The sequence below is a fragment of the Enoplosus armatus genome, chromosome 3, assembly GCF_043641665.1.
Source record: "Enoplosus armatus isolate fEnoArm2 chromosome 3, fEnoArm2.hap1, whole genome shotgun sequence".
In the NCBI taxonomy this organism is placed as follows: domain Eukaryota; kingdom Metazoa; phylum Chordata; class Actinopteri; order Centrarchiformes; family Enoplosidae; genus Enoplosus; species Enoplosus armatus.
The window spans coordinates 11,953,086-11,974,355 of record NC_092182.1 but is presented as its reverse complement, the minus strand read 5'-3'; the positions used below and the strand labels follow the sequence as shown (position 1 = coordinate 11,974,355).

Here is a 21,270-nt window from a genome sequence, read left to right as displayed (position 1 = left end):
AGATTCAAGTATGCATTTTTAGACGGTCATTGTTTTAGTCACAAACACCAGCTGCCAATGAATCATCTTTGTTGTTGTTTCAAGGTTGCTCTTAACAGAAGCATAATAACTATTATATGACTGAGCATATCTATATCACGTGTTGTGGTTGTTTACAAGTTATCATATCACTCACTAAATGACGAGTGAGAGTAATTAGGTGGCAGTGGTGGCACCCATTAGACTGGTGCCAGTGTGACTAATAGTGACTAAAATGTAAATACAGAACTATCAGAGATGCAACCATCCAGTCGTGATAATAACAACCACCTGTCACGGCTGTGTTCCATAAATACTTAATGTCGACTAGTTAGTAAAAGTTCTGCTTGGTGACTTGGGGCCATGTTTTCTTGAACCAAGTACTTAGTGCATCATGTGCAGGTGCTTCAGGCATTTTCATGTCCAGGTGTGCATAGCGGACCCAATGGCACAGTAGGAAACAGGTTGGGATCAGGAGAAATCCATTACCATGCATTATTAGTGGGTGTGTTAGAAGCTGGTATAAACTGCAGTCAGTGCCATCAGCTGCAGCAACTCATTTGCATTTTATTCTTCAGGTCTTTGCTTTTCTTTTCTGATTTTATTCACGTTCAGATTCTACACAACAAGGTGGATAGTACTCTTGCCACAAATAACTGCAACGGAGATGAGGTATTGGTTTAATGCACCATGAAAACATACAGAGATTTCATTGACATTTAAGCTATTTCAGTTGTCTTAATTACAGGGTATAGAATCCTCCTGCAGGTGTGCTATATGAACAAGGACGGGAAGTGAACACTGAGGATATATATATATATATATATATATATATATAGATATAGATATAGATATATAAATATATTTAAAAAAAGTTCTGTTCTGATGTGAAGTTGCTGGCAAATGGGAAAGCAAGCATGGAGGTCTAATTTATAAGGAGTTATAAATAAATCATTATTTCTTACATACAATAATATGTTTCCTGACTGTCAGTAGGTGTAGGAAACCCCACCTAATTTGCATGTTAAGACACTGACCCTGATTGGTGCAGTTTGCGTGGGTCTCGTCGCTGTAGTCCCCGCAGTCGTTATCTCCGTCACAGGTCCAGTAATCTGGGATGCAGCGGCCGCTGTTACACTTGAACTGAGCGCTGGAGCAGGAGTGGCTACAGCCGGCCTCGTCACTGTTGTCCCCGCAGTCGTTATCTGAAAACAACACACACAGTCAAACAACACCCACTCTCTCACATTATGAGGCGCCCACTGCCTCAAAGGGATAAAAATATATACAAATATGCACAAAGCAATTGCTTTTTTCTTTTTTTCACAATTAACACAGTGACAGTGGAATACAAATGAAACAGAATATGAGAGATGAGAGTAAATAATGACAGAAACTGCATAGATCAGACCATGCACCATGAGGGAATGTACCGAGCGCTGATACATTGAGCTTGGCAGCAGAGCATCATAAGCACTTTTAGACCCATACTAATGTAAAAGGGAAACCTAATGTATAACCTTTAACACGTTTTACAGCAGTTAATTTCTTGGTCATCAGGGAAACAAAATCTATTCTGTGGTTAAACTACTTCTTATCATTCAACCTAACACTATTAAATCTTTACCGAATTAAATGGAGTTTCATTAATTTGATTGCTAACAACTACAGTTTGAGTGTCCCATGCATTTGGCTGACTGAATAATGCATTTTCAATTTATTACATCTAATCTAGCTTCAAACCTGCAGAAGACTACAGTAAATGAATGGCAGCAGTATTGGCCTCAGCTTGTGACCAAGTTCATTTAGCAAGAAAGCAGCCCTAACTGTTTCTGAGCCAGCTTGGCCGGTCCTAGAACTAGGCTAGCGTCATGGCTGTTGTGGTGCATGTTGATCTATGCACTAACCGGTCAGGTTTGGACAATGCAACTCATCAGAGCCGTCCCCACAATCCTTTTCTGAAAGACAGAACCAACGGAAGACAGCAGAGTGGGCCAATGGCACAACATGGAGCAACAAAAAAACAACAACACAGAACAACAAGAAGGCAGGAGGGGAGGAAGGCAAAACCACACAAACGTACAAGGTGGCAAAAAGAGGAGTGTATAACCGATATGAGGCTGGTGGCAAAACATGCACAGCAAACTGTGACAAAGAAAAGCAGGGAGATGCCACTGTAAACAGGCACAGAGGAGAGGAAGAGGAGAGAATCAAGAGCAGACACTAACCGTTATCACAGCGCCAGTTTATGTTGATGCAGCGTCCGTTGTTGCAGGTAAACTGGGTGAGGGGGAAACATGTTGGGTAGGCTGTGGACGAAAGTAGAGTTTAGACATGTTGCTGCTTACACCTCCACACTCAATGTTAAAACTACCTCTACAAACAGCTGTAAATCACCAAACCATACTATCAACCAAACCAGACTGATGAACTATGAGAATAAATTGACCAACCACAGGAGGCGGGTTCATCTGACCGGTCACCGCAGTCATCGTCCAGGTCACATGTCCAGGAAATAGGGATGCAGCGCCCGCTAGCACATGAGTACTGATTAGGCGGGCAGGTACGAGCTAAAAGACAACACATTGCGGAGCTCATGTCTCACGTGAACAACAACAAAAGAAACCACCTGTCAGATTTCAGTATGGGAGTGTGTTTGTTTGTGTACCCGAGCAGGTGGTGTTGGATTCGTCCTCGTCGTTCCCGCAGTCATTGTCCCCGTCACACAGCCAACGCAGGGGGATGCAGCGGTTGTTCTTGCACTTAAATCTGTCTGTGGGGCAAGTGTGCTGATCTGGAGAGAAGAAAGGAACCATTGAAGGGCAAGAAGGAAACAGAAGCCATGTGGGGAACGGAAAGATGAAAGAGTGGAGCGATATGAGGTACAACAGTGATATCTGAGATTATTTTTTTGAGCTTATTTTAGTTTGGTTTTTTTTCTACAGGCTTTTATTTTGTCTGGGATGGGAACATGTCTGCACTCCGACCACAGACAGACAGACAAGCAGACAGAGAGCTTTTCCAGATCCACAGACATTGCTACATTCCTCCTTGCACACACACACACTCACATATCGCGTACTTACATATACACAAAATTAGTATGTATAAACACATACTCACTAGTTTCAGAGGCCGCTCTCTCATTTCATTCTGGCATCACCAGACTGTCAAATTCAGACTGCCGGAGGTCAAATGACTCAGTACCAGCAGGAGGGGTAGCTGTTTGTGTGTGTGTGCAGTAACTCACGGCACAGCTCAGGAGCCTCGTCGCTGTTGTCCAGGCAGTCGTTGTCTCCATCACACTTCCAGCGCTCCTGGATGCAGCGGTTGTTCTTGCAAGCAAACTCCCCAGGCTGGCACTGAGGAGGGGGTACGTAAGACGGGTTGGCTGTGGAAGGAGAAGTAGAGGAAAAGCGGAATAAAAAGGAATGTGAAAAGGAGGTCACCAAGGACATGAAAAAAAAGGGTCAAAAACCACCTCACTCATACTAGACTGAAGCTCAGCTGACTGCATGTAAACCAAGACATACATGTGAAAGACAATATAGCGGCTTTGCAAAGATTCTAATCTTTGGTTTTCACTGAGACGGCGTCAGAACTGTTGATTTTGTTGAGTTTGTGGTGTTGTTTGTGCATTATGCAGGTGCTTCTGTTACTGTGGCCACCCCCTGGTATGTCTGCATGTGTTCAAATATTTTTGTCAAGCAACTAAACACACACTCACACAGCTTGACTCATCTTGTCCAACTCACCGAATATAAAAACCTTGTACGTGCAATGGAGCAAAATGAGCGCCATGAGCAGTACCCTTCGGTCTCACATGCACACACAACGCATTCATGTTTGAACTCACCTTTGCAGCTGGTGTTGTCGGCTGGGTCTAGTATTTGGTCTTCTGCACAGGCACACTGCCTGCCTCCTGGTATGGCCAGACACAGACTGCTGCAGCCACCGTTGTACACACGACACGCATTAGAGCCTGCAGATGAACAAACATGAACGTGCAGATATAGACGGGTTAGTGCAAACGCAAATGAAGCACCGATTATGCCTCATGTGCTGACAATCATCATCTCTGAATTAACATGGATGGATGGAAGAATAAGCTATCACGTGTTTCCATGTACCTTGCTGCTGCTGAGCGTCGTACATGCGGATTTCAAAGATGGGCGGTCTCTCGTTGCGCAGCAGAGTGGCAGTGCCAGTGGTGGTGTCCAACTTATAAATGCTGCCACTACGGTACTCGTTCCAGAACAAGAAGTGTTTATAGTGGCACAGACCAAAGGCGTGGTTCAGTTCCTGACCTTCGTACACCGTCTGGTGATGTGAGAAAAGCAACAAGATGGAAAAGTATGCTTTTAAAAAAACAGACTGCAGAATTACAGCTCAAAACATGTTCATATTAATTCATGGTGAAGATAAAATGGGATGTGATGGACCTTCTTTGTTTCCTACCAGTTAACATTTTAGTTTATTATGCTATAAATCTAAAAATCGTATACCAACGCTACACTCAGCTAAGGCTATTTGAGTGTCAAAGCAATAATAATAAAAGCAGATCATAAATCCATGTGGCCCTAAAATACCCTTTTCAGTGATATTCAGAGTATGTAAATATTTAAATTTCATTCATTTTATATCAACCATAATGTTCCAATTTCTTGATTATAAATTTTAAAGGTAAAAAACCATAAAACCAAAATATATCCAACACACAGGCCAGTGAAAACAAAATATCAATTTAGTCACAAGGAGTGAGCGGCATTAAAAGGGCTCAAGCCCACAGACTGCGGACTGAAATGCGATGGACCACCCACGGTCTTCCATTGCTCTAAAACTCATTCCTTATTAGCTCGCCCACAGCTTGTCAGACTCTGTCAAAGTAATCCCCCTGCCTTGATTCCAGTGAACCACTCTGACTCTTTACTGCACTAAAATAATCCTTATGATGGCGAGTGCTGACCTTGCGCTCGGAGCTGTTAAGGTAGACCATCTCGATGCGGTCGTAGTAGGCGTCCACCCAGTAGAGGATGCCCTGTGGGATGTCCAGACTCAGACCGTTGGGCCACAGCACCGTTTTGCTGGTCAGGAACACGTTTCTGTTGGAGCCGTCCATCCAGGCCCGCTCAATCTTGCCTCGCTTGCTCTCCTTGGGGTCTTCCTCCCAGTCTGTCCAGTACATCCACCTGGGGAAGCAAATGTGATAGCAAGGCTGAAAAAGGAGAATATTTGTTGGGGCATCTTGAAGACTCTCTTGGCATTAATGGAGGCAATGACATTTTATCTAGCTGCACACTCATGAGAGCGTCCAGTGAGGCGGCTCCAGTGTTTCTCAGCTGATCTGCCCACAGGCAAACCAGGTAGTTTAGGACCTGTCAATCTTCTCCACTGATCTAGGCTCAGCCTGTGAGCACAGGCTGTCTATAAAATTGTGCAAAACTAGACACCACCCCTCCTATCTGGAATATGACTGACATTAGCATTAACATTTCATATTTCCTTCTCCTTTCCTCTCTGCAGATTCCTCCTCCTCCTCCCTTTTCTCTCTGAGCCTGATTGATTACAGGCATTAGTGGAGGCGAGTGCCTTTTCCCTGGGAAGTGTGTGGACACACATCACCCTGTCACTAGCAATCTGAAGGAGTGTGTGTGTGTTTATGAGCGTGCGTTTCTCAGGAGAGAGCCCAGGAGGTCATATCAATAAGACAGATCCATACACGGCAAGATTAAGAGCTATTTGAACGAGTGCGAGAGAGATATGCCTGTATGTTAATAGGCTTGTGGAGGAAATCTATCATCTAACGTACAAAATGCTCCTTCTGTTTTAATAAATAGTGTGTGATAAGTGTAGTCAGAAGGGACGGTACATTACAGGGTGATAATGGTCAACAACACAAATAAAAAAAACGATAAAGGGCTCTCTGCAGGAAATTGTGAAGAGACACGGACGAGAGACAGTGAAATACCAAACAGCACTCTGTGCAAGTGGTGAGTAATAAAACCAATAAACAGCTCAGACACGAGAGAGAAGTGAAACTGAGACAGAGTGGACAGAGACACGAGTGAGGTGAATGACAGAGCAGCCGGGTTATTTCACTTGAGTCATCAGCTGACCAGAAGAAATGACCGCCCATCATTATGTCTCGCCGCACGTAGCCTGACCACAAGTAAGTACACACAGACATGCATGTATCATCTCAAAGTCGGCATCATTAAAACGGCTGCGTAAACCTCCACCAGGGGCCGTGCAACTCTTAACCTGGATCTTGTTCAACGATCTTTATCTATTTTCTTTGGCATAAAAACATCAAACTCCATCACTCCCTCTATCTCTCTGTCCCCCTCTTACCCGTGTAGAGGATCCACTACGATAGCACGGGGGTGAGTCATTTTTCCCTCAATGAGGGTTTTGCGGGTCTGTGAAGCCTTTTCCAGCCGAGCCACACTGATGGTTTTCTTAGGCCCGTCATCTGTCCAGTACAAGTTGTCAGCCATCCAGTCTACAGCTATGCCCTCTACTGTGTGGATTCCTGAGACAGACACATACTGTGGGTGAGAGGCCTATTGCTGCAGCACACGTGAAAACATTAGCTTTCAACCTTCATTTTATACTGATGCATACAAACACTATACATGATACACTTTTACATGTTTTCTCTCTTAAATTTGTGGAACGAGGAGGAAAATATAGTGAAGTATAAGTTTCTGAGCTTGTGAAATATTCTTAAAGCCTGTGGTTGTTTATCACCCCTTGTGAACCTGTGTTAAAACTCTGCATGCATTTATGTTCCAAGTGTGAATTTTGGCTCTGCTTTTACAGCCAAAGCCCTGGGCCAAAATACATACCTGTAACTTAAATGTGTGTGTGCATGTGTCACACATGTCATATAACCATGTGTGACCTCACCTTTGATCTAAGTTTTTTCACAGGTTTACAAAGGATGATACAATAGGACATGCTACCAAATGATTTCTGAAAATCGTTGCACAAGCTGTTTTTCAAATTAGCTGTCATTACCCTACCTTCCTTCACAATGGTATCCCTCTCAGTTCCATCAATCTTCTGTCGCCCGATGATGTAGCTGGTGGCGTCGGCAAAGTAAATGAACTCGCTCTCTGAATGAAAGTCCAGCGCTCTGGGGTTCATCAGATTCTCTATGGGGATCATGTACTCATCTGGCACCTTGGCATTCATGTCCATGCCCCTGATGACCCCCGGGCGACCTTTACCGTAGACCAGGAAGAGCTCATGTTCGGGTTCTGCAGGAAAGCAAGAAAACAAAAGGCAAAAGACACATATAAATATGAACAGAGGCAGTTAACAATAAAGCGTCTTCCACCTGCCCGTATCCTGTTCTTTAATGATTTCTGGTGAGGAAGAATCAAAAAATTAGATGCTGACTCATGACTGCTTTTTTTCAAATAATGTGTATTGATTAAACAAGCAAATACCATGCGAGATCAGCAAAAGCCCGAAATGAAAATTAAGTGATTTTCAATGGAGAGGCAGAGGAGGAGGGGTTGCCTTTTGTTAAATCAAATGTGTCATTTTCAAGGACTGTTTATTCTCAGGAGGCAGATCAATATAATGCTATTATTGTTTGATAGAATATTAAAACACTTCTCGGAACAAGCTGAATCAGCCTGACAGCTTCATGGGGAGGTCAGTGGAGAGCTAGAGAGGCAGACTAAGTTATGGTGTTGCTCAGCTCCTTTGTTCACAGCTCTTTCCCAGTCTGCAGCCCAGGAGAGAACCACATCCCTGATCCAACCTTGGCTGCCCTTGGCTTTAGGTCAATAGAGCTGAATCACTATGGCTCCAGAGTTTATATGTACGGTTATCAGTTCTGGATGTGCTGAATCCATACAGTACCCCCACAGCCCTGTCAGATGAGCTCAAGCACTCCCACCATCCTGCTATTTTCCAAATGTGCTCATTTCAACTGATTTTAAACTGGATTTTATTTAATAATTGAAATTATACAAAAGTAGATATTGTTACAATAATATTTTCATACAGTTCAACGGTCAGTGTTGAGGTTGGTTTGGTCAAGTTTTAATTGTACTACTACCACTTGGAGGAGCAAAAGCTGGATATTTCAACCAGTTAACCATTACTTTTAGCTAACAGCTATCTATTTTAACAATTTATCCATCAGGCTACTTTTAGTTGACTAATTCAACCACTTATCCATTACGTTTAGCTAACTATTTGAGCTATTTATTCCTTTTTTATGATTTGATTTTATTTTTATATTACTTTTAGCTATATTTTTAGGCCTTCATGCTTGTCTGCTTGTTAACCAGTTTTCACCAATCATGTTATATATGTGTACATATTTTCTTTTAAATCAAATTGTATTTTTAATCACTTGAGCTAGTTACTCCACAATCTTTCCACATACCCCCTGGAAACATCAGCAGTAACTATACCCCCTGGGGTACAAGTACCTGTTGTTCTGTACTATGTCACAGTAGCTACTGGACTTTCTTTGTAGATTGTTTCAAAGAAGATGTGTTGATTTGCAGCCGCTGAAACGTAATCATTGTTTCATTACACTACTAGTCCTACTCACTTTTGCAGGACTTGCCATCGCTGCCCAGGCTGAATCCAGAACGACAGCGGCAGGTTCGGGTCTTGTGGCCGTTCCCCAGCAGACAGATGTCCGAGCAGCCTCCGGCCTTCCCGAACTGGTCCACCTCACATGCATGGCTACGCACTGGACACCAAGAAGGTGGAAAATAAAGTCACAAAACAAGAAGCATCAATAGAGTATTCAGATGTACATGAGATATGAAAGAGAGTGTGTGTGTGTGTGTGTGTGTGTGTGTGTGGCCTACCTGGAGGTTGGCGTCTCTGATGGTAGACGTGCAGTGCCCCTCCCTTGTCCACCCTGGTCACCACTTGGTAGTCTGTGCTGTTAAAGCGGTTGACCCTGATCACACTGGTTTTAGGCTGCATGTTAGCGTTGTCTGAGTTGGTGGCATACAGATAGTTTTCAAACACAGTCAGTCCGTACAGGTGCTCGATCTAAAAGAGAGAAAATGGGAGATGATCGAGGGGTTTGAGGGAGAGACTAAAAGAGAGGGTGAAGCTATTGAATCCAAGGTACTGATAAGTGTGTGTGAAAGATTTTACGTGGTCTTGTGGTAGAAGATAGCTCAACTTATTAACTATGCATGTAGTTTTACTGACTAACAGTTACACAGTCACTGGTGTTGCTGCTGCCCTTCATGACCATGAAACAGATTAGTTATTTTACAGAAATTAGATATACTGTACTGGCTGTATTTTAGTTTCATATGCTCTGATGAAGGCTGCGTAGGCAAAAAAAAAGAGCAGTTTTGTGTGAAACAAAGTCTGGTGAAAAATGAATACCCTGTCATTGATTTTTTTTCACTGTGGATGTGCAAACAAAAGTGATGCACTCTCCTGCCTCACTTTCATACAGCATTTTGTCTTGATGCAAAGTGAGCCTTCCTACGGTTTATATACTTGCCAGCAATAATACACGATGATGTGATAAATTAAAGTAATGGACCACGTTGGATGCAAAGAATGCCACAATTCAACGTGGAGTAGCATTTTACTTCGGTGAGTCCATTATTTCCTTTATCCCATGGTCAGTTTTATTTTACAAGTGAGTGTTAACTGGTAATGTAGCATGAAGTAGAGGTATTGTTGTCATGGTTACCTTTAGTTTAATAAACCATGTGTCTGTGATGTAGAATGGCAGTTAAACTGTTTACCGTTTAAGTCTTTTTGAGGAGTCCTGACACACAATTTGAACGGCCACCTGCTTTTGGTTCAGAAACCAGTATTTTCAGTGGCAGTGGAACAATGCGGTATTATAAAGTGATGAAGGAGCAGGAAAGCTTCCACTGCCCTCAGTCTACAGACCTCAAACTAGCTAGGACAAACTAGCTTCTATCTGACAAAATCAGGAAGAATAGCAAGGCAATTCAGATCTGAACAAACATTGGCCAGTGACTCAGTGTCCCATGAGGCCGTGTCAGCAGCAGCAGCATAAAACCTGAGCTGTCATTGTGGTCTATCACAGCAGGCTGCGTGGAGCTCACCGGGCCACAGAGAGACACACTGAGGCACACAGACAAGTCAGAAAGATAAAAAGGGTTATTATCATAGGCTGAAGGGCGATGCTGTGCTGAGGTGACACAGTGAATGGAAACCTATCAGCACGAGAGTGTGAGGAAACATGATTGTGCACTTTTGTCAGACCTTTACTCACAGACCTAACCAAGTCGAACCAGACCAACGCAAGCCAAACACTTCAGGATCCAAGTGGCTGTGACTATCCAGAGCCAACATCAAAACTGAATGCGTCCAAATATAAAGACTCTAGAGGGTCTGAATTAGCAGGCATGGGACACTTTCTCTTGAATAAAGACCCCACGCATCCTGATTTGAACTTTGAAAAATGCATTTCTACACAAAAAAGTTTCCTATGCAGCTTTAAGAGAGCATGTCAGGCCTTAATAAACACATACACTCTTGACAAAACAGCCCAAACTCCACCATCAATAACACTCTTCCTTTTAACCTTTATCTGAAGGATGTGCGTGTACTAATTCTTTATCACACACACACACAAAGCAAGAGCTGTTGGTGCGTATGTGTGTGTGTGCCCTTAGGCTCAGTGAGTAAATGAAAGCTATTACTTCTCCACGGATCACAGTAGAAGTCATGGCAACACGTTTAAGTGCCACTGTGCTTCATCAGTGCTGCAACATCAACAGCCTCAGTATTAGACACTATTAATCAGCTGCTTTAATGAAAAGGCAAATGTCCACCATCTTCTCTCTGCTCATAACTCACTGGGCAGGAACACATTACAGGAGCACACGGGAGAAACATAAGGTGTATTATAGATATAGAGGGAACTCTAAAGCACACTAGAGTTTTTAGAGCATTATGAATAGCATATACGAGGGCAGCACATTTAAGAGAGATAACCTTCCTGCTAATGGAAGATAATGGGGAGTGTGGTGCGTCCAGTGCAGCTGTTCTCACCAGCAGGCCTTGGATGATGGTGTGCCGGTTCTTGCCCTCATAGTCCACCACCTCAATGTAGTCCAGATAGGCGTCCGCCCAGTACACCAGCCTGCTGACGAGGTCCAGCGTGATGCCGTGGGGGAATACAATCTTACTGTCCACGAGCTTGGTTCGGTTCTGGCCGTCCATGTCGCAGCGCTCCACCTTAGGGATCTGACCGTAGTCTGTGAAGAATACCTTCCTGTGGAAACAAAGGATCAGGCCTGATTGAGGATAGATGCATGGATAGATCAGCTGAATTGGAAAACAGTTTCATTTCCAGTCCATCTGGCTTTGTTATAATTGCTTGATGGCCTTCCCCGTCACAGGGAGAGGAATAACCCTGAATATTTGATGAATATCTTTAGGTTTTGGGCCGTTGGTTGGACAAAAAGATGACCTAAGATTTTGAGTTTCTTTCTTAATATTTGTAGCTTTATAGGCTTGCTATATTCTGAAGGAACACATTTCCTCTGTAAATCTGATTTAGAACCAGGCACAGTGTGTTAAGAGTATCATTACACATAATCACTACTGCCAAAACCCAAAAATTGTTACTTATTTATAGCTTCAGATAACAAATCATGCTCACAGTTCCTGTAAACATGTTTTTGAAAAATGGGTTTTAAGCAACTCAATCTCATTCATCAAATATCTTGAAATTCACTGTCTAAACTAAACCTGTCATGGTGGAGTAATTCCACAACCAGTAACCAATAGATGAAGGAAAGTAGAAACACATTGATGTTTGTCCATTTTCCTTTTTTCAGGCTGAATACAATAAACAGTTTGTGTGGGATTGCTGGAAAGATTTGAAGGATGATTTTTTGCTGTTATATAATATATATCATTGTTGTTTTTCTCTCCCTCCAAAGACACTGCAGACCACAACAACAACAACAGCTACAGCGAATCTACCTGACCTTATTACTGGAAGAACCAATTACAGCCGAGGAAATTGCGTGGGATGAAAACGATGCATGTAACTACAAGCAAATGTGCATACACACACACACACGCACACACACACACTCTCTCACAGTCATGCTGTCAATTTTTTCCAGACACACATGCTCTCAGACGCACACACACACACACATTCACACAAGCATGTGCTACAGATATACACATACTTTCAGGAATTCAGTTGGAAAGCCTGGTGATAAACAAAATAGCTGCTTTTACACTCAAAATCTATACAGTCACACAGTCAGCGTACCACAGAGCAAACAGAACATCTGTTCTCAATTACTCCAACGTCCAAACCTCAATTTAGCCTTTTCCCCCATTTCAACTTGTTGTTTTAAAGTTGGGTAACAACGACGACAGAAGTCTGACTCCAGTCGCTCTCGTGGGACTGTGAGTTTGCATGAAACACTTAGAGGAGGATCTTTGTGCATTCAGAAAACTAGCACATATGTGGTACCTGTCTCTACATTTGTGTGTGTGTGTGTGTGTGTGTGTTTATGCATAAGACGGAAAAGCAAGAGATCAAACTGACCCCATGGTGGGGTCCAGGGCGATGCCTTTAGGGTTGTACAGCTCCTGGTCCAGGAGGGTGACACATGTCTGCCCATCCTTATCACACACGAAGATCCTGTCGTCCACGTCATCCACAAAGTAGAAGTTTCCGGTGAGCCAGTCGATGGCCATCTGCTCCACATCTGGACAGAGAAAGGGCGGAGGGGTTGGAAAGACGGGACACAGGAGGTGCAGGGGGGAAGCAAAAACAGTGTTTTCAGTACTTGAGTTGCTTCATTTTGACTGGTATAGAGTCTCAGCGTGTGATGTTGTTGTAGCAGATGGGTAAGAGGTTTGACTCATGGTCATGTGATGAAGTACATTAGTCAGCAAATACTGTGTAGCAGCTACTTCAACAGCTCGCTCTCTCTCTGCAACACACATGCAGTCCAGATTTTCAGGTTTGGATCTGGGACAGTTTTCTTGACAGACTAACGAGATGACAGCCAACTCCAATTAGCAGGTGTCTAGGTAATCCATCTGTCATTCAAAGTCACTCAGACTGACAGAATATGAGACAGGCTGTTTGTTGCTCCGAGGAGTGTGATGTTGCCGTAGCTGTAGCCAAGCGACGACGGGCGTGTGCGGTTGCCACTGCGTTTATTTTCCCCAGGGCCAGCTCGCGGAGAAGACCAGTGCCCCGCCCAACGATGAAAATCAAACACCTGGATGCACCACACACGCACTTTATGGAACATTTACAGCCTGAAGAATTTCAACAGAGACAGAGAAAAAACAACTGTAATACCCCTACTCTATGCAAACTGTTCTGAATGTGGTGCAGGACCACATAGGGAGGGTCTGAGAGAGGAGAAAAACTGCAAAAGAATAACACGAGACATTTTTATGCCCCTCTCCCTGGTTGCCTCATTCCCTCCTCTTCCTTCCTTTCCTCAAACACCAGCTCAGCCACACTGAGTCTGAGCCAATGATCAGAAACAGAAAGTTATTGTTGAAGCTGAAGGAAAGGAGATGCGAGGATATTACAGGTCCAGAATTATAAATTTACTGTAGCGAGTGCTGGAAAGTAACAAAATACATTTATTCAAGTAATGTACTTGGGTATACTTCCGAGATACTTGTGCTTTACTTGAGTTTTTCAATAGATATTATTGTACTTTTTATGCCACTATATTTACTTGACAGCTGCAGTTACGAACTGAGATTTTAAAATTCAATAATGCGCATACAAAATGCTTCCGCATTCCTATACAACATATGAAACTACTAAACAGTATATAATAGTTAAAACTTTGCTCCACCTATAACAGCAACAACATTCTCAGTCATCCTGCCTGCATAATTAGTACTTTTGATAATGATGCAATAAACCTGCAATAACTGATGTTTTTGGCCACTTGGGGGCAGCAGAAACAAGCTGTGAACACAACACTGACATATTACCACCTTTTGAGTTGATACGTTGTTCGCAAACAGTTGCTCAGTTTTCACATCCAGCAGATGCGGAGGAACATTAGCATTCATTTGCTTACGTTTTCACTAACTCTGAGGCAAATATTCAGTTTTATCTACTAAATGCTCCACGATGTTTGTTCGCTAGCTAGCCAGTCTCTAACTTTGTCTGTCTGCCTTTTGGTGCTGGGCAGGTAACATACAGTAGGTTAGCAGGGTAGCCATGTAGTTAATACCATATAAAAACATGTCCACAGTCCAGCCGGGTACCTTTGTTGCAAGTCTTCCCCCAACTCTCTCTCCCTGTATTTCCTGTCTGTATCTCTACTGTCGCTATCAAACAAAGGCTAAATTCCAAAATATAATCTTTAAACCAAACAGTGTGGTTGAACCAAAACAGTAAATTTGCTGCCGGAAAACCAAAACAATGAGCTGGAAGATGCTAAAGTGCTCTGTAAAGCTGAGGATAACTAATTATCTGTTGGTTTGTCACTAAAAACAACTTTGAATGTTAAAACAAGAATGTTGATCATAGCCGCTTTAAGTAACATTTTGAATGCAAGACATTTATTTGTAACTTAGTATTTTTACACTGGGGTTTTGCTACTTTTACTTAAACAAAGCATCTAAATACTTTTCCAATAGGGAATGAAAACTATACAAATATATGAGTGGGCTAAAGAAAGAGAGTGAGAGAAAGAGGGCTTCACACATCACAAGATTTGTATTTTCACAGCTGCCACAAGCTCTGCTCTCCACAGAACTATCCACACACACTGACTCACACACATACACAAACACCTCAGATATAGGGCTAAAGTCGTGCTGCAGGAGTCCGCGGTCATGCAGTGCTCAATGCTAAGGGTGGAGGTCTAATATGGTGATGTGTTTGCCAGGGGTGATCGGGTCACTGTGGTGATTTAGTGGAGAACAGAGGATCAATTTCTCCAACCAGGAAAGAAAAGCTTGGGTGGGGGGAAATGACAAAGCAGATTCCTTGGCATAAGAGCGCTATAAAAGTGTGCGTAGTGAAAGCTTACCAGCTCTGGACCAATAAATCTGACTGTAATTCCAGAGGAGCCCTTTGTATTTAGAGAAACTGCCACATTCTTCTGAAGAGCCCGACGTGCAAAGGGAGGGGAACACTTTCAGATATTTTGGGGTTTGAGTAAAGAGTGGAAAACAGATAAAAGAAAAATGTAGATGGATGGAGAGGGAAGGAAGAAAAAGTGAGAAAAAAGAATGAAGACAGAGAGAGAGAGAGAGAGAGAGAGAGAGAGAGAGAGAGAGATCTGATTTCCACCAGGGAAACTTGGGCATTGTGCAGCAGCATTTCTGAGGTTTATGGGAATCAGGGGCCGTATTTCCCAAAGGTGCTCTTAATTTTTAACACAGAGGTCTCTGTTTAAACACTTCCAGCTGCACTACAACACACTGATTCACTGATTAGGCAATGGATAAACAAAGGAGGGAGAAAAGAGGGGATATTGTGCAATATTCAAAAAGATATACTGAAAGCCCTGAAAAAAAAATGTCCACCCCCCTGCTCTCCATTTTCCTCCACCTCTGCTAAACAGAAATGGTTCCAGAAAAGCCAGAGACTTTTCTATCTCCTCCCATTCTCCTTCTCTCTCTCCTCCTCCTCCTCCTCCATGCATCATCCCCCTATCCCTCCCCTTTGTCTGTTCCCCAGAGGTGGAAAAACAGTCTGGATTCATTAACTGCAGCTCTGTCTGTCTCAAACTATGCTATAAAAAAAACAACACAGCATAATTGAAAAAACAGAACCGGCTGCCTTCTCTATTTTTTTCCCCTACTCTCTCTAAACAACTTGTTTTCTACGTGTTTTCTTGTTCATCTATCTGCTCCCTGTAGGTCTAAGAAAAACAACAGCCAAGTCTACATAATGTATTTAAAATGTATTGCTAAGTGCCAGACCAAGTTTTCACTCCAATAACTATATGTAGGAGTACAAGTGAGGCACCCACTGCTTGTACTACGACACTAACACAGGCGATCGATAGTGTAGATATATGAGTAGCATTACTTTTAATGGAGCTTATATGGTTTTGATAGCTCCGAACTGTCACTTTTAAACTGTGATTGAAGCTTTTACACCAGCCGCTCATACAACCCAACCCCCACTTCCCCTCGCCAACCTCCCGCACTCCAAAACACTCCCTCAAGCATCTGGCGAAGGCGTCCCACCAGAAACACACAGGCAGGGGGGAGAACGGGGGAAAAAAACAACAACAGAAAAACAAGAAAAACTTTTTGCTCTAAATTTGGTTCTCTTATGATCCAGACGCCATACGGAGCTAGAACGGAAAGAAAGTGTATAATTTGCTGGACTTATGTGTAGACTGAAAAGCTAAAATGTATTTCATAGTTCAGGGTTAATGTGTGTGTGTGTGTGGTGAGTAAAAAGGAGGAGAGGAGGAGAGAGAGAGAGAGAGAGAGAGAGAGAGAGAGAGAGAGAGAGAGAGAGAGAGAGAGAGAGAGGTCTAAAGCTGAATAAAGTGTTGAATGTAGGGAAGATTTGAAAATGTGCTGACTGGCTTGCCTTTTCACGGCACATGACCTCTTAAGGAGATTTCAGGCCAGTGTCTGTGCTAAGCAGCAACACTGTGGCTAACTGTGCAGGGGAAGCAGGTACTGTGGCTCTTACACTTCAAGCTGGGAAGGGAGGCTTAGCGACAGCTCTGGGATCAGCCCTCCTGTGCATAGCGTGGAGCATCAGCATCTACGAGTGAATGTAAATCCATCTCAGTTTCATGTCTAGGTTTCCCACTGGGAGAGCTCTCAGCACCCATATGTTGGAAACAACTGAGCTTTTCACCGGGACAATATGTATTCAAAGGTTGTTTCCTGCTGCAGTAAGGCCACAGCTCATGCAGAACATGCTTTATGTGATAGAAAACGATGAGGAAATTTGTGAGGAAATGTAAATTAAATGCAGCCCTTCAAAGTAATTGAAAAACAACAACAAATGTTTAAAATGCATTGTGTGCACTTCAAATGGTATTTTTATAATTCAATTTTCATCCAGATTTTTAGCAAGCAGCATGGCTCTAAGGATGATTACATCACCACTTTTGTATGTCTGACAATGATTTTGAGTGACTGGTATAATTAGCAATGGCCAGAAACAGACACTGTCAAATACAGAATGAGAGTACATGTGCGTTTCAAGACATTTAGGAACATAAAGTGGGACTAAAAGAAAGAAGAGTCAAAGGGAATGTAATGAAAGTGAGAGAGGGGGGTGGAGGCACATCTGGACAACCCATCTGTGGCATACTGAGGTCATGAGTCACTCCAACCACACGCGCATCATTTCCTGTATGTTCACCCCTGCCATTGGTTGCTGCTAGTTCCTTCCATGTTGACTGTAAGCATAAATCTGCTCCTCCTATTCTGTCACACTCACACGCCAGCAGCCCATCCAAAAGACCAACTCTGCTGTCTAAGCAGTCGCTCCAGATTATGGATGGGAACAGATGAGAAAAATATGCCCTTTTGGACTGTTTTACTTTTTAGCTGACGCTACGCACACTGTTTGGGGTCCTCTGGGTGGTCAAAGGATGCAGCACTTTAGATATTCCAGACATCATTTGTCTAAGTCATCATAAATATGAAGGTTGAAACTTGTTCCCATGTTTTGTGTCATATTCTGAGATATGCTTTTATTCTGAAAACAGTCACACCAGGAAACAACCAGGACTTTATTTTATCTGTAAATTTGATTTGTCTCATCAATAAAAAATGCATCGCCAAGCCTTTCTCTCACCTCACTCATGCACATACATGAAACCCTCAATTGGTTCCTTATTTCAGCAACACAGCTCTAATCATCATTAGTCATGCGCATCCCGTCAATGCTCCTCAACGCAGCCAGTTCTCCATTTTGTCTGTGTGTACGTGCGACATGTGTCTGCACACGAGCGCTGCAGCGTGTGTGGGTGTGTATGTGTGGGGGACAGCCGTGGAGAACCGAGCTTCAAGCTGCTGGAATTTCCTGAAAATTCTTCTGGTCCTTAAATTGATGAGTCCAATGTGAGCCGAGGTTCTGGTTAAAACTGCACGATTACAGCAACAGTGATAATCCTTGTTCTTGTAATTACTCTGGCCGTAATTATTATACACATATACATGTTTTTTCCTGGAAATCAACATGGTACTTTTTGCAACATAATTTTAAGTTTGTAATTTTGTGGATGGTGTCTTTTTACCTGCATGAGCCTGATTGATTAAAGGATGTACTGTATAATGTGCTAATAACAGATGTGGCATTGCATCAGGATTCATCGTCATCTTATTACTGTGAGGGACACTAAAATGCCTCGGGCATAATTTTCATTGTTCAGAGCTTGTCTGATATCATCTGGTTTGAAATGAACATATTTCCAAATGACAGCTGCACCGCATTGTGCGTGCATGTGGAGGACAGAGCGGCCCTGACTGTCATCATTCGGTCTTTTCATTTTCTCTGATGGTCTGCACTGAGAAAGTCATTTCTGTCATGCAGATGCATTCTTTAACCACATGGAAAAGGGATGTGAATGGAGACAAGCAGCTGCACACTGAGTGGATGTGATCGGTCACAATGCTCGTATGCAAGAGAAAGAGAAAAGAGAGGAATAAAGCTGAGCTATACGAGTCCATAAAGTATTTCTGAATTAAGTTAAGGGAGTTGTGGGGAGGGGACAGGGCAGAGAATATGAACATACTGACTATGTGAGTGAGAAATGCAGTCCTTTAAATACTTTAATTAATGTTTGCAGATAAGTATGACAATGCAGATAGTTATAAACCATCTGCCAACCAACTTCCTAAAAGATAGTACGAAGACACATTCCTATTGGCTTTGTGCGGATTAATGTGTTGTTTCTGTGGCTGCTTTCCCTCTCATTCACAGGGAGGACAAGCTGCCTTAAAGAACTCAGGGCTTGAAGCAAAGAAGCGATAAAGGGAGGGAGGGGAAGCAGCATGTGGGTGTGAAGGCTTGTGACCCGCAGGTTGTCTACACTCAGGAGCACGTACACACGTCTGCATTCAATCACGCTCCTTAGATCTCCACGGCCTGCCTTTTAGTTTCATTTTTACAAGAGAAAAGACTCCCGAGTGTTTTGTGAAATGAAACTTAAGTCATGGAAAAACACAGTTGCTTTTAATGTGTCGCCACAATATCTCTGACTCACAGACTGAGCACATGCACAGAGAAGCTAAGGACATTTCAATTCAGTTTTGGCTGTATTTCTGGATGTTTTTTGGCCACCTGTTTACATTTGAAACATATTTGAAACAACCCACATGTGCGCATGAACATTCAGACCAACAAGCCGAGCCAAACCACCATCTGCAAAGGATGCAAACCTGAAAAAAATTATCATTCAAGGAAAGGATCAGCCAAGGCCTGTACTGTTACCCCTATTTGTTAGATGGGGAAGACCTTGAAAGGCCAAAAGCACAGGTGAATCAGAATTACTTCAGAATCTGATTTGTGAGATGAATGTCACGCAGGCAGACATCTGATTCCAACTGCATTCATTTCCAGATAGCAATATGTCTCAAAACAGACCTGAAAACATCTGATTCAATGTGCTTTTACTGTATTTAAATGGCTGATTTCTACGATTTGGATGTGCTCTTTAAATTGTGTGAGTGTAAAAGCAAACGTGTAGCCATATATACGTGTCCTTATTTAATAGCTTCAAGATCCACCTGCTGCAGGAGCCGTGGACGAAATGGACGTCTGCTCTGCCACTTTTTTCCTGCATTTTCATCTTGTACTGTATGCATCACATATATGCTTCCTGCATGTTTAATGGAAGCATGCTACACAAATACAGACTTCCTCCTTTGTATATGAAGCAGGAGAAAAAAGTGTGACAGCTTATCACACAGCATCTAATCGGGCAAATACACATCACATTAGGACAAGACGATGCGTCGCGAGTGATGTAAACATTATTATTACCTTTCCTGGAGAGTTGGAGCAGGTTGGTGTTTTCCACTGTGTGGAATGCCTACAACAGCAAACCCTCCAACCAAAACTAGAAAATTCAGCTTGAGCTGTGTGGTAGTTTGCAGTTTTTTCTTACAGTCTTTGTGCTGTTGAAATCTGCAGAGAAAATTTGTGGCCTCCAGGAATAAAATATCGTAAAATGACACTACACACAAATATTCACATACTTTGCCTTGTTGCAGTGTGAGGCTGCTGTTTCTGCTGTTGTATTATGTATTATGTGTGGAGAACTGGGTCGTAACGTTCTGCTGTGTACCAGGGTGTACTCACGGTGCAGGCTGAGGGAGATGTTGATGACTCTCTCCTCTGTGAAGCTCTTCAGATTGGGGATCTTGGCACATTTGAGGTGTGTGGACGAGGGGGAGTCTCCGACGTGGATCCAGCAGACAGTCTCCTGGGCGTACAGGAAGTCCATGGCTGTGGTTTGTTTGGTGCTGGTGGACAGCAGGCTGTGCACTGTGGTGCCGCTCAGGGAGGTGGCTTGGATGTTCTGGGAGTTGGCGATCAACAGGACGGGCAGCCGATCCACTGGCACTGGAATGTAACATGGACATAACTAACGGTTAACAGGAGGAACATGAACAGAACATCCCCACAGTATCAGTCAAGCTGGTGTACATTCAGTCCTGCCGCTGTCTGCTGGTACTTACCATTCTTAGCCTTGCACGAGCGGTTGTCTGGCTGGGACAAGTAGCCCTCCACGCAGGAGCAGGTGTAGGAGCCTTCAGTGTTGGTGCAGGACTGACTGCAGGTCCCATACACACTGCACTCATCAAAATCTGATCATAAACAACAGATGGTCTTACTGCTCAGGTATAGCAAATAACACATTTTAGTTTAGAAAGTGGTAAAAACTGAAAATATAAAACAAATATATCCACAGATGGGACATAACAATGCTGACGTTTATATATAAAACCAATTCTGCGTCTCCTGCTCAGATTCTTTTAGCCCGACTTAGTAGAAGTTAGTGATTCATTAAAAGGTGTCTTGTTCCACAAAATAACCATTCTGTCAGGGAGGTTTACAAGTGTTACTCTACAATGCCAATCAAGGTTTCCAAACAGGATTTTGTGGGAAATGCTCCACTCTCCCAGGCCCCCTGAACTACCCACTGTGTTCAATTTCTGAGAGTAAACAGTCTTCGGAAGCTGAAAGAACTTCAGCACTGACGTGGAGTTACCGGAGAGATGAGCATGTCAGCTTATGTTTGTTGATGATGCAACACAGCAAAC

The 21,270-nt window shown here is 43.0% G+C and overlaps 1 protein-coding gene across 1 annotated transcript in view; it reads right to left on the bottom strand.

Annotated features, from left to right (window-relative positions):
- Window positions 1-21,270, bottom strand: part of LOC139282325 (low-density lipoprotein receptor-related protein 1-like) — an 83,562-nt gene that overhangs the window by 32,599 nt on the left and 29,693 nt on the right. Inside the window, exons 5-21 of the mRNA XM_070901954.1 lie at window positions 20,686-20,814; window positions 20,306-20,569; window positions 12,575-12,737; window positions 11,053-11,275; window positions 8,862-9,051; window positions 8,597-8,740; window positions 7,044-7,280; window positions 6,370-6,550; window positions 4,985-5,207; window positions 4,149-4,338; window positions 3,875-4,000; window positions 3,269-3,409; window positions 2,687-2,812; window positions 2,472-2,588; window positions 2,247-2,327; window positions 1,926-1,976; window positions 1,056-1,223 (exon numbers count right to left, since the gene is read on the bottom strand). Of these exons, the coding sequence (XP_070758055.1) occupies window positions 1,056-1,223; window positions 1,926-1,976; window positions 2,247-2,327; window positions 2,472-2,588; window positions 2,687-2,812; window positions 3,269-3,409; window positions 3,875-4,000; window positions 4,149-4,338; window positions 4,985-5,207; window positions 6,370-6,550; window positions 7,044-7,280; window positions 8,597-8,740; window positions 8,862-9,051; window positions 11,053-11,275; window positions 12,575-12,737; window positions 20,306-20,569; window positions 20,686-20,814 (2,754 nt within the window). The remainder of the gene's footprint in view (window positions 1-1,055; window positions 1,224-1,925; window positions 1,977-2,246; window positions 2,328-2,471; window positions 2,589-2,686; window positions 2,813-3,268; window positions 3,410-3,874; window positions 4,001-4,148; window positions 4,339-4,984; window positions 5,208-6,369; window positions 6,551-7,043; window positions 7,281-8,596; window positions 8,741-8,861; window positions 9,052-11,052; window positions 11,276-12,574; window positions 12,738-20,305; window positions 20,570-20,685; window positions 20,815-21,270) is intronic.